The following is a 13340-nucleotide window of genomic DNA, read 5'->3' as shown; positions in this document are numbered from 1 at the left end:
TGGAACTGGAACACTCAAGCCCATGCTTCTCCGTTTCTTCAGGAGTTTGTGAGTCAATGGACATGAAAGTCTATGGTTTTGAGTCTCTACATTTTTATAGTCTTTCTTTGATTCTATATCCATTCCAGATACAGAACTCTACCTGTTGACAGTTTAATGACTCACAGATTATTATACTTACTTAGGTAAAGTATACAACTTTCTGACTTGTCCCTCAAAGCCTGCTCAGCTCCCCTTTTTATACAACCCAGGACAACCTGCCAGGGATGGGACTGCCCACAACAGGATGGACTGTCCCATGTCAACCATCAGTCAAGGAAATGCCCGCATAGACTTGCTTATGGATCACTCTGATTTAGTCCCCTTCTCGAGTGACATTCTATCTTCAGCTATAGCCTGTGTCAAGTTGACAAAAACCAACTGGCACAGCGTGTGAGGATGGAGGGAGTGCCCACAAATGGCTGAAAGCTGCCCATTAAGAAGCAGTGGCTTCCAAAGTCCTTTCAGCCACTCTTTGGCCAGTTGTACTTGTGCTTACAAACTGCTGTGTTTGCTTTCTGAGACCGAGTCTTGTGAAGTATCCTATGCTGACCTTGATCTTCTTTGTCCATCCAGTCTAACTCCTGATACTCACACCTCAACCTCCCAACTGCTGGGATACAGGCATGTACAACCATCCTCAGCTGCTCATCCACCTTTGGTGTGTCTTGCTTCACCTATCTTCTTATCCCTGGGGCTTCATAACCCTTAACCCATATCATTGGTCCCATCAACTTTTCCCAAGATACTAAGCTGAGGAATGGCCTTCCCTTGACAGGATGCCAACTTCTCAGGGGCGTCAGTAGGCATCATCAACATGTTTTCATTGTATTTTCTGCACACTGACCTCAACACTCTATTACCACCATATACTTAAAACAGCCATTTTGTTTTAAGAATAGCAGTACCAGGCTGGCAAAATGGTGCAGCAATAAAGGAACTTATGGCCAAGACTGTCTAGCTCAGTTCTATCCCTGGGACCCACATAGTAGAAGGAAAGAACTAACTTCTGCAGGTTGACATCTGACCACTACACATGCAAGTACATACACACATGTAAACAATAAATAAATAAAATATCAGTCTTTTTTAAAACAGTAGCAATACCAATTAAATCTTTATTAGGATCTTTTATTTGGATAATCTAATATTCTTATTTGTTTTGTAAGTAGAATTTGAAACTCATCTTGACATTACAGCAGGCAGTTTATTTTATGGATAAAGATAGCTGTCAGTGTGAGTGCCAATCTAAAAATGCTCGGATTGTCGAAGAACTCCCTACCTCCTCACTGTCAGCAACTATCTTGCCATTTCTTTGTAACTCTTTTGTCTTTTTGTATTTCTTATTCATTTTTCTAAATCAGGGCTTTCAACTGGGCCAAGATGCTCCAAAGTACTGAAGATTAACCATTAGTTTAATTGACTTTATTTGGTGAATATCTTTACTGATACGTGTTACTTCTCCCTACATATTGATAAAAGCTACACTTAATCTCAGACTCTCTCTGCAGCTAATAACTGACATTTAATATATTTTTGCTGTTTCTCTTATCTGTTCCTAAATCTCAACTGATCCACAAGTTTTCCTCCACCTCTGTATTTTATAGCAATGTGTGATGTGCATTGTTGGCTGCATTTTTCTTTGTCATAAAAATTGTAATTTATTGAACCACATTAACCATGTCTTCTGAAATAGTCACTCCTCTGCCAATCCTTACCAATTTACATACATCTCCATTCTTATAAATTTGATTTCTAATTGCTACATGCAGATGATAGGATTAGAATTCATGACTATGTTACAGTCAAAATCAAAATAATGAATTTTGATATATTTGTGATTCTTTTAAGCCTAAAGAAACTCCTGTAGCCATCTTCCAAGATTCACCAAATCTAAGCACTCATTCTGTGCACTGCTTTGCTATCAAATGTTTCCCACTATAGCACACACCACCCTTGGTTGTACTGCATATTTCTCTCTGACATTAGATTGTGTCAGGACGCTACATACCTACAGTCTCTCTGATGGATATTCAAGCATAATGCTCAGTCAGGTAAAGATGTAGAAATGTGTACATCATTTTTCATGTCTATTCAAGCTATGGCATCTTTTTCCAGAAAGAATTTAAGCATATAAAACTATAGAGTATCAGATACTCAAACAAGCAGTTTCCTATAGACCCACAAGCAAATTCAGATCCAAGAATGGATGGAATGTGTGTTACATAAAAGCAAAGAGAGAATCACATCACTTCATATATCAACAAATAAAATGCTGCTTTGGAGCTGGGTGTGGTAGCATATACAGTAATTTCAGCACCTGGAGGAGGAGGCAGGCAGATCTCTGTGAGTTCAAGACCACACAATTTACATAGGGAGTCCTAGGCCAACAAAGGCTAAACAGTGAGACCCTGTCTCAAAAAGCAAAGCAATTATAAAACGCTGTTTTAGAAACTGAGAGATGATTCAGTCAGTAAAGTGCCACACAAGCATGGGGACCTCACTTAGATTCTGAGAACCCACTGAAAAAGCCAGACATCTGAGAAGATGGGGGTGGGTGGGGGACAAGAGAATCCCTGGGCCTAGGGTCAGACAGCCCATCTGAATATGGGAGTCTGTGGTCCTAGTAAGTGACTGTGTCTCAAAAAACATGGTAGTTGGCTCTTGAGAAATTATACCCCCAGGTTAGCCTCTGGGTTCTGCACTCACATACACACAAACCTGAACACTTCCCACCCAACCCCACCCCAAATTCCGCTTCTCAGGGGTTTATTTTGTTGCATGCAAGTTAGTTCAAGCTCAAGACGTTTTCTATAAGAACTCTGTGTGTGTGTGTGTGTGTGTGTGTGTGTGTGTGTGTGTGTGTGTGTGTGTGTGTGTGTGATTTATCTTGCTTCAAGCACATGAAATTGAAACACCATTCCACTGGCAGTCAACAATGGTGGTAGTATGAATGACTTCTTCTCATTAAGCTTATATGCACCAAGTCCCATACTCGATTCTTTTCATATGCTCTTGCCCCTTTAGTTCTCCTAAAAAATCATGAAATAAGAGGCATTATTTCTACAAACAAAAGAGTGGATTCAGGCTGGGAAAGGTCAGTAATTTACCCAGTCAGGCAGATGTGGGAGATTGGCTTGATTTGGTTTTGTAGAAGACTGTTTTGAAGCCATATTTGCATAATGCCCAAGCTTCTGCTATTTTTTCCATTAGACAAAGGAATCATAACACCAATCATTACGAAAATGCATAAAACAATGAAAATAAATAAAAATGAACTAAATGTATCTTAACTGCTGCTGTTTGGCTATTATACAACACCCCCCCCCAATTATACTAAACTATTATTGGAGGCAAAAGCATAAGGAAAGCATTGCATAGTGGGTAGTTAGAAAGTGATCCGTGCACAGCACTCACCTCCTAATGGAATTCCTGTCCTAACTCTCCACAGCCTTTTAGAAAGGATCTCACTGCCTCTGCAGTCTCGGCTGTGTAGCAACCAGATAATGTATCCAGATTTGTGCATCTGTTCGCCATGCAATATGTTTAATTATGCAATTATGTATGCATGTCAAAAAAAGTTAAGTCTGTATCCCACTATCATCCAAACACAAGTTCATCAGTATGTTAACTATGCTAAAACGGAAATTGAAGTTTTGACTCTGATTGTCATTTATTAAGAGTTTTGTCTTAAATTTTTGGCAATGTTCTCTTTATACCTTTCCACTCAAGGAGCTTCCAAGCCATTCTACACACTGTTGCGTCTCCAAGCACACATCCGTTATAGTACATGTCACCCCCAATTTCCCTGCTAATTGCATCTCTGGTGTTAGAGGAACTGCTATGAACACAGGGAACATGAGTTCTTGTTCTGTACGCCACCCTTTTCAAGGACCAGGCTTCAGCCTTCACCCGTGACTTACTGCCTGCTTCTCTAATCTTACTTCTCTCATTCTTGTTTTTCATGTGCTCTGTCCATTGCATGGGTATCATAGTTTCTTATTACTTTAAATGTTTTGGGCTTGGTTTTTTTCTATTTTTATTCTCTTATGTCTAGAAATCTCCATCTGGTTAATTCTGTATTTATTTTTACTTTTTGTTTGTTTGTTTGTTTGTTTTGTTTTGTTTTTGAAAATCTTACCCTATAGCTCAGGATTGTCTTGAACTAAGGGCAATCTTTCTGCCACACACTCACGTACTCAGATTACTGGTGTGATCTACATGTCTGCTTTCAAGCTGTCTTCAAACATTCCCTTCCTGCATTGCTATTGCCCCATATGTTCTTCCATCACCGTGTGTCACACTTGCAGCCCATTTGCTTACATATCTCAGCAGTGGAGTCCTGTGCCCAGCTCAGAGTACAGTGTGTAGTCGGCAGTCAGGAAACATTTGCAATGTCCAACTGAATAACAAATCATTCCAGCCTCTGTTACTGTTCACAGGTTTTTTATAGGCAAGAGGGTCAGAGCAAAGGTCAAGTTATTGAAACACAGAAACCTCAAGCTGTAGTGCCTCTCCCTGAGGCCGGAGTCTACATTATTGAAGTTCGAGCCTACAGTGAAGGAGGGGATGGAACAGCTAGCTCCCAGATCAGAGTACCTTCGTATTCAGGTAAGTCTGACGTAGCGGGCTCAATCTGATGGACTTCACCGATGCAGTGGGGTCGAAATCTGCTTGACATTGAAGGATAGATGGCAGAATTCAGAAATATTTGAGATGTTTCTCTTCCTTGAAATTCATGCCATTCTGCAATTAGCATAAATGATACCTACAGCTTAGAAAGCAGGTGAGGCTTTCATCAGGATGTACTTCCTATAAAATGTTTTGCCTAACCTGGGCTAAGTAGTAAATGGCCACTTGGGTTTTGAAAGCTGTGTTTCGACTGATACTATGTGAGTTTGACGTACCTACTTCTCTTTCACTATGAAACAAGAGGGAACCTACAGGGAAGTCTTCTAAAATTAAAAATGAACATTTATTGACTTCTAAACCAATGACATATTGTAGTCATCATTTTTAGTATTAGCACTTAATGGTTGATGATATGTATTATTTATTGGGCAGCAATTCCCAGCTTCCAAGGACTTGCCTCGTGATGCTATAGACGGCTGTGCATGTGGCTTACCCTAGTAATACACTCGCTGTATAGTCAGCATTTGCGGTTCTGTTTTAAAATGAGACTGATAGTCAATACAGCCGAGGAAAGGACAACACTGGACTTTAAGGAAAAGCTCTTGATTGATCCAAATTCTTGAATGAAAGTTTACAGAACTACAGAGCATGATTGACAAGAGCCTGTCCATCCAGCTCAGCATCAGTTTGTCTCTTTCAAAAGCTGTATTGCAATTTTATTAGGAAATGAACGTTATATGAGCAGAAGGCATTGTATGTGTGCATGAAATTCCCATACCATGAATAAAAATGTTACACTTAAAAAAACATGCAATGCTTTATATTTAGAGGCCATCCATTGGCATGTTTAAGGGAAAGGGCCCATTATCTCAAATCACTGAGGGAAGATACAGATTGAGAGAGAGATAGATGGTTGATAGATGATAGATAGCTGCATAAGTGAAATAAATGAGAAATAGTTATGCAAAAATGATTTTAAAAATCTAGGAATCTGGATGAATTCTATTCATACTCTCTCTCTCTCTCTCTCTCTCTATATATATATATATATATATATATATATATATATATATATACATACATATATACATATGTACAGCAAAAGTTACTTTAAAATGAAAAAACAAAGCTGGGTGTGGTGGTGCATGCCTTTAATCCTAGAACTCAGGAGACAGAGGCAGGCAAATCCCTGAGTTCAAGACCACACTAGTCTACAGTACAGAAATCTTGTCTCAACAAAATAAAAACAAAACAACAAATCATAAAATGAAAAGACATTCCCAAAATGGGGGGAGATCTCACTTTCTCGGATATCCACGTGAAGAGATCTAAGAATTAACTTACCTTGAGGCACACAAAAAAAGTTTTCTTCGAAATTAAAATGATGGCAGCCTCCTTTGCCATAGTGTCGAGCTTCTAATAACAACATAGCAAGTATTTGCTGACCTTCATCCTGTTCTTGATATTGCACAAGACATTTTCCATTTTGGCTCCTCCCACTGTGTGTGTGTATATGTGTGTTTCTATGTATGTCTGTATGTTTCAGTGTGTGCATGTGTGTGCACATGTGGAAAGCCCAAGGTTGGAGTCTAATGTCTTCCTCTATTGCTCTCTGTGTTAGTCAGTGTTTTATTGCTGTGAAGAGACACAATGACCAAGGCTACTCTTTTAAAAGAAAGCATTTAATTGGGACTTGCTTACAGTTTCAGAGGTTTAGTCCATTATTGTTATGGCATGGAGCATGACACAGAGGCAGACATGGTGCTGGAAAGAGTTGAGAGTTCTACATCCAAATCCACAAGCATCAGGAAGAGAGAGAGACAAGCTGGCTTGGGCCCTTGAAGCATCAGTACTCACGCCCAGTGACACTCACCAACAAGACCACACCCACTCCAACGAGGCCCCACCTCCTAACTGTTTCAAACACTGCCACTCCCTTGCAACCAAGCATCCAAATCTGTGAGCCCATGGGGACCATTCTCATTCAAACCACCACATGCTCCAACTTTTCTTTGTATTGCTTGAAAAGTCATATATATATGTGTATATATATACATACACATATATATATTACATACATATATAATGAAGTTTTTATCAAACCCAGCCCCCACTATCCCTTTTCCAACTTCTCCCTTAGCCCACACCACCTCCACTTTTCTACCCCAACGTTGGGTGCTCTTTTTTTAAATGCACTGAGTCCACTTAGGGCTGCAAGGATGTACAGGGGTGTGGGACCCGCTACTGTAAATTTGAGGAGGCCTATCAGGGGCCACATCTCTGAAGAAAATTTACTCTCATTCAGCCAATAGAGATCACTGCAGAAGAGTGGGGGGTGAGAGGTTGGAAGAGCCAAACTGTGGGTAACTATATGTCTGGATAATGTATCATTACTCACATGAACTCCACCTTTCTTTTGAGGAAGGAATCTCTCACTCTACCTAAAGTTTGCTATATTGGCCAGACTGGCTCATCAGTGCTTCTCAGAGGGTTCCACAGCATCCACCCCTATAGCCACACAGAATGAAAATCACAGATGTATCCCACCATAAGTGTGCTTTTCATATGTGTGCTAGAGATCTCAACATAGTACCTGATGCTTGTGTGCCAAGTTATTGACCCACTGGGACATTGCCCACCCAATACGGCATCTTTTGAGTTAGGAATTTCATTATGCTGAGTCTAAGAGTTTCCTTTTCACTCAAACACAGATTCTGTTGAGTCATTTCAGTAGTTTGGAAGTACTTATACAGACTTTGATTTTCCCATTTATATTTTAATTAACTTGCAATATCTATGAAAATAGCAACTTTTATGTTGTAGTTAATAGCATTTTGGCAATTAGCAATTCCTAAATTTCAATAACGTGAAATCTCATAGATTTATCTAACTTAGCCCCATAAAACCCAACTGAGGCTTGGTTTCATTCTTATATTGTCAAAAGCAAATTCTTAAGAAGCTGAAATTACTTGCTCAGGTGAAACAGCTGGACAGCTTCACAGCTGGGGTGAATCTTATCCTTCAACACTGCTGCTTTATGGTTGGGTTTCACTATTTGTTAAGCTGTGTTAAGATAACATATCTAATTAGTGGGTTTAATTTAGAACGTGAAAGGTAGACTTTATTCAGTAACATTAAAGATGACTTTACAGGATCATCAATACATTTAACACAGCAACTTCCAAACAAATTAAAGGATGTTTGGGCATGCTTCTCTTCTTCCACATGCCCAAGCCACTCCAGTGAGGTATGTCATCTAATTTACCTTTCTTGTCGTAACTCAGATGTAGCCATGAACTTTACAATCGATACATTTTGCAAAATATGAAATTACTCAAAATGCTCCAATATTTTAACGATCTTTCTATTGCATTAGTGACAAAAATTGACAAATGAAGACTTACCTTCTGTGTGTGGATGTGTGGATGTTTGCATGTGTGGTTTATCAGCAAAGTTCTTCTTTTGCTCTCAAGTATGTGAGGAATAAATTTAAATTCCCTATCTCTAACAAAAAAACTTACCCATGATGTCATTGCACTCATCTAACCAGCAAAGCTAGCTTCAGAAGATTTTAAGATTTGTGTAATTTTTTTTAATCCTTATCTTAAGATTATACTCAGAGTCAGTCATTGTGATGATTTTTGTCAACTAAATATAATCTAGAATCACTTGAAAGGATAGTCTTAATGAGAAGTGTCAGGTTGTCCTGTAAACATGTCTGTGGGGTACTGTCATGATGGTAATAACTGATGTGGGAAGACCCAGCCTATTGGGTGCAACACCATATCCTAGGCAGGGGATCCTGGACTACACAGGAGTAGGGAGGATGTGATGACACATGCATTCACTTTTCTCTGCTCTTAACTGTGGGTGTGATATGACTGCCTATTTCAAGTTTCTGCTACCTTGATTTCTCTGCTACAGTGAACTATAAGACAGACTTGTAAGCTAAATAAACCCTTTCTTCCCTAAATTGCCTTTTGTCAGAATTATTTCATCATCTCAACAAGAAAGGAAACTAAGTCACTGTTTTGAGAGACACAATCCAGGAGAGCATCTGGACCAACAAACCGCCAGCTCAGTACTTTAATCACATTTATCACCTTTTGTTTTCTTTATACTTTTTATTTTTAGGTTATAATATAATTACATTTCTCCCTTGCCTTTATTCCCTCTAGACCTTCCCTTATACTCCTCCTTGTTCTCCTTCAAATTCATGGGCTCTTTTTTTCATTAATTGTTAAGCAATACTTTTTTCTCATCTGCAACAGAAGGACCATGCTATTTACCACATAGGAATGTTAACAAGGATCAAGAAAGATAGAATGTGTTAAGGGCTTATTACCATGCTTGGCATACAAGGAGTAGTTATGTCAATGACTCTGATATTTCAGTATACTTCTAGCTTGAAAAATCATTCCTACAGTTACTGTCTTAAAGTGGTTCTTAGCTTACAGGCATATGATGCTTTCAAACCACTTTAGACCAATCAACTCAAAGCAGTTAGTTCAATTCATCAAACTGAATATGATGATTTGATCTCATGAAAGATCTTCTCCTAAGTGTAAGAATGATAGATATGTTTGCCCTTTTTTGCCGACTTTGAAATGAGGACTTGAGTCTGATCATCTGAAATAGTCAAACACCCATGAATATAATAAATAAAATGATTTGTTAAATTTTATTATTTATAGAATATTATGAATTCATGTCACATCCCACTTTCCTAATTATTTTTCAGTTCTTGAACTGTTTATGCTCTACAGCAATGATTTCATTCCCATACTTTGACCTTAAAATATTTCTATCTGTGCACCACTAGTGAAAATCTCCCATTCTCATTGTTAGATTTGTATTTTAGAAATGGTTCAGCTTTCCAGTACATTTTTGCAGATAGACTTCAACCTCCTTGTGAGGGCAGAGACCTCAGACAATGCCTTATTTCATAGCAGAACAATGCCTGGGACAGAAGACCAACCTTGCAGTCCACTGCCCCTAAGAACATTTCTTACCAACTGGCTTCATTGGAGGCTTCTCTTTTGTTCACAGGTGGGAAAATCACAAGCGCTCAGTCAACTGTGCACTCTCTCTCCAAGTGGTCCTCAGTAACACTCCTCTTGGCTTTGATGCTTCCTTCCAGTTCCTGGTGAAAGCTGCTCATGCAGTTTGCTTTTCTTTGCTTTAGCTTGAGAAAGCAGCAGTGGACAGAGCGCAGAGTGAGTGGAGACCCAGGATCCTGAGGAAAGCTTTGAACGTATGGGACTACAGACGGTGCACTCTCAGGAGTTTGGGGGGAGAATATGAGTTACCCATCAGGTTTCTCTTTGGATTTTGTAAATGGAGAGGACAGTTCTTGGTCCAATAAAAATATGCAGATTGTATGTAATGAAATTTTGTAAGCAAAGGTAATTTCTGTCAGATGTATTCTTAATTTTTTTAATATGTTGGATTTTGATTTTCTATTTGATGACTCTGAGTGCCATCCATCTGTTACAGAGGTGGTCTCTGTCAGCCCACTCAAAAACAAATACAAACCCAAGAAGGTTATATGTTCTCAAGACTCTAAGTCTAGTGTTTTCCAAACTTCCCATCAGATCACTGCTTCAACACCAAAGCAGCAGGAAATGTGAAAAATTGCTTCAGTTGTTGGGATCCATGATAGGGTAAATACATAAAAGAATTCTCAAAAGCTGTTGTATGACTGAATAGAAAAATAGCAAGATTCGTCAATAGGCCATTCTACATGTGCCCATGTAGTAAGGTATTGAGGTAGGGATTTTACATTAGTGGAAGCTGAATAGAAAGTGAGTCCAAATTGATTTATTATTTCCCACTAAGTGACATGTGACCTACAGGAAATACAGTCCAGGTTTAATGTCAAAAGATAGCTTAAAGTCACAAAACCAGTGACTGCTGAAAACTGCGATGGCATAATGCCTCAGGTGCTAACATGAATGTGCGGAGAGCACCGGACAGGGATGTCCCATTCTCCACCTGCTCTCAAATGGATGTGGAATTGAGTGCAAGGCTCTATGCTGATTGCAAATGATTTTAAGGACAAGGACAGTTGGTGAAAGGTGTAATGAAGCAAATGATTTAAAGAAAAATATCTAAGATTTAGATACTGCTATATATCATATGCCACTTATAAATGCTTCCCAACTACTGTGTAATAAGGAAGGACTACTAGGTTCAGTGATGTTCTTAAAACTTGTTGTGGAAACAAGGCATTGCCACAGGGCTTCATCTAGTCTAGCCAAAGTCTGCATTGCTGGATTCCATGCCTTCAGAGACAATCTCCATTAACAAATTTGAGGAGTCAGAGTCAACCTAAGAGATAGTTCACAGAAAAGGTAAGTGAGATAATACTTCTTCATGATGTGATAGGACAGAGCACAAGGATGCAGAAGGGTGGATATCATATCTATAAAGATTCCAGAAATGATACTTATAGCAACCTCACTTTCCAGAAAGAACCTGGAGATGCTGGCTATTTGAGCAATGCTCTTATGAGGACAGAAGGTAGATTTTATTGCTTTGACTTTATATGATCCAAGCCAATTAACTTTATTTGCATCTTTAATAACAAACAAAGTGAAAATACTGAGCTTAAGTCAATGATGCTTGGGGGTGTCTATCCTGAATATCCTAAAAGAGTTTTCAGATTACAGTGTAACTATCTGCCAGTTATTCATATTCTCTTTGGATAAAATTGTATCCCAGAGAGCTCTAAGTAAAGGAAAGACAATATAAAAGATGATTTTAGTCAACAGACTATTACAGTAAATACTAAGACAGTGACTATTCAAGCCTATGAATAATAAAACCACGTGGCCTTTCTCATGTGCCTCCTGGGGAATAGGAGAGGCTGAATTTCACAAACAGAAAGCAAAAGATGAGCTTCCCCAAGTACGGTGTCACTTGCCAGAACAAATCATGCATCTGAAAAAAAATGTAGAATGATATTTTTAAAAAAATATGTTTTTCACATTTGGTGAATTGAGACTTTTTCTTCATTTATTATTGACATTCTCTTCTAGATTTACTGAAGAACTTTAAGAATCAACTTCTTTACAAAATTCTCCTAAAATAAAACCTAGAAAATAGAAATGTCACAACATGGCAGATTCTGATTAATCAACATTCCCCAATCACTGGTGGATAGTAGATCTCTACCCAAATATCCACATACAGAACACCTGATGTCACATTCTTGAAGAATCCAGAGATGTGGGATGTTTTTACTCAACATGCACAAAAATATGTATTTTGCATCATGAACCTATTTAAAATAATAAAACAGATTTTCACTGTATCTGTATTTCTGTATTCCGTATTTGTTATTTTGTAGCAAGCAGACAGCATTCTTATCAAGGAACATTATTTTTCAACAACAGTACTGAGAAAGCTTTTTCTCTGGTGGAATGGTAACCACACAGTCTTAATCACTACAGAGACTGTATTTTTATAACGCCTATTGAACCATAAGAAAACAGCACTCCTTATCATGAGACACTTCATAACAGCAAATGTTTTGCATATGTAACTGAAGGTACTGTGGACTCTGTGTCAAACCATTAAATACATTGTATACAATCTGTATATATACTATATATAATGGTATATATCTTGTGGAAGACACAGTAAGATAATAGTTCTGTGTACTGTTCTTGTAACATTAGATCTTTTTAATAAATAATTCCGTTTTTATTGGCTTTTATCTTCTCTCCTGTCAACTACATGAACGTCAATATGTCAAGCAGGCCACGGAATGGTTGTTTGTAATGATGGCTTTGTGTGGAAAATATTACTTTTTAAAGCTTTACATGCTATTATTTTGGGTTCAAAAATCTCCATGAAGTCTGAGGAGATGGTTCAGCAGGTAAAGGTGCCTGCCACAAAGCCTAAAGGACTCCTTCATGTTGCCCTAACCTTCACACACACACCTACACCAACCAATCAATCAACCAATAAATAAATAAATAAATAATTGAGTAAGTAATAAAATGTGATTTTAAAAATCTCCATAGATATCCTAACCCCGACTTGAACATCTAGAGCTGTGTCAAAGACAAAAACAAAAAACAAGTAGAAATGGGTTAAAATTGGGGTCAAACTCAGGAGCTGTTCCTTCTCAAGACAGCAAACTCTATGGAATCCTGTGGGTAGAGTGTATGCTAAAGGCATGCTTTGGCTTTTTTTGTAGCAATAGTCAGTCACACTCTGTCCTGGGTATGATTGCCACAGTATTTATGTGCTCTCTCATGTCTTCTCAGCATCATTCCTTCATCTCTACTCTACCAACAGCAACCGTAGAGCTGTTTACTTTCCGACATTTCTCTGCTATCAACTCCAGGCTCATGCAGAGGAGAGTTTGTAACATCCACTTTGAGATTTCTCTCTCTCTCAACGGTGCCCAGCATAATACAGATTATATAACAATTAAATAATAGTAAGTTATATAAAGGTAAAATTACCTTTAGATTGCTTGGAGAACAGGCTTCCCACATCTGCATGACTGTCAACTCACCCGAGACCCCACTTCCCCATGTACCCATTCAGTGGCTCACAGATGAGACAAACTACTTTAAAACATTTTCAAACACAGAATAGTAAAAGTAACTCAGGGGGCTTCAGCAATATTTAGTGATTTTATATATGGATTTCTC

General features: G+C 38.4%; 1 protein-coding gene across 1 annotated transcript in view; it reads left to right on the top strand.

Annotated features, from left to right (window-relative positions):
• Cntn5 (contactin 5) overlaps window positions 1-12390 on the top strand; it is a 1160177-nt gene extending 1147787 nt beyond the window's left edge. The window contains exons 24-25 of the mRNA XM_042280381.2: window positions 4482-4650; window positions 9721-12390. Coding sequence (XP_042136315.1) covers window positions 4482-4650; window positions 9721-9821 — 270 coding nt within the window. The 3' untranslated portion in view covers window positions 9822-12390. The remainder of the gene's footprint in view (window positions 1-4481; window positions 4651-9720) is intronic.
• The last annotated feature ends 950 nt before the right edge of the window (window positions 12391-13340 follow it).

Source organism: Peromyscus maniculatus, chromosome 7 (assembly GCF_049852395.1).
Source record: "Peromyscus maniculatus bairdii isolate BWxNUB_F1_BW_parent chromosome 7, HU_Pman_BW_mat_3.1, whole genome shotgun sequence".
Classification (NCBI taxonomy): domain Eukaryota; kingdom Metazoa; phylum Chordata; class Mammalia; order Rodentia; family Cricetidae; genus Peromyscus; species Peromyscus maniculatus.
The sequence above is the reverse complement of the archived record's forward strand: the minus strand, read 5'-3'. Positions and strand labels throughout refer to the sequence as shown.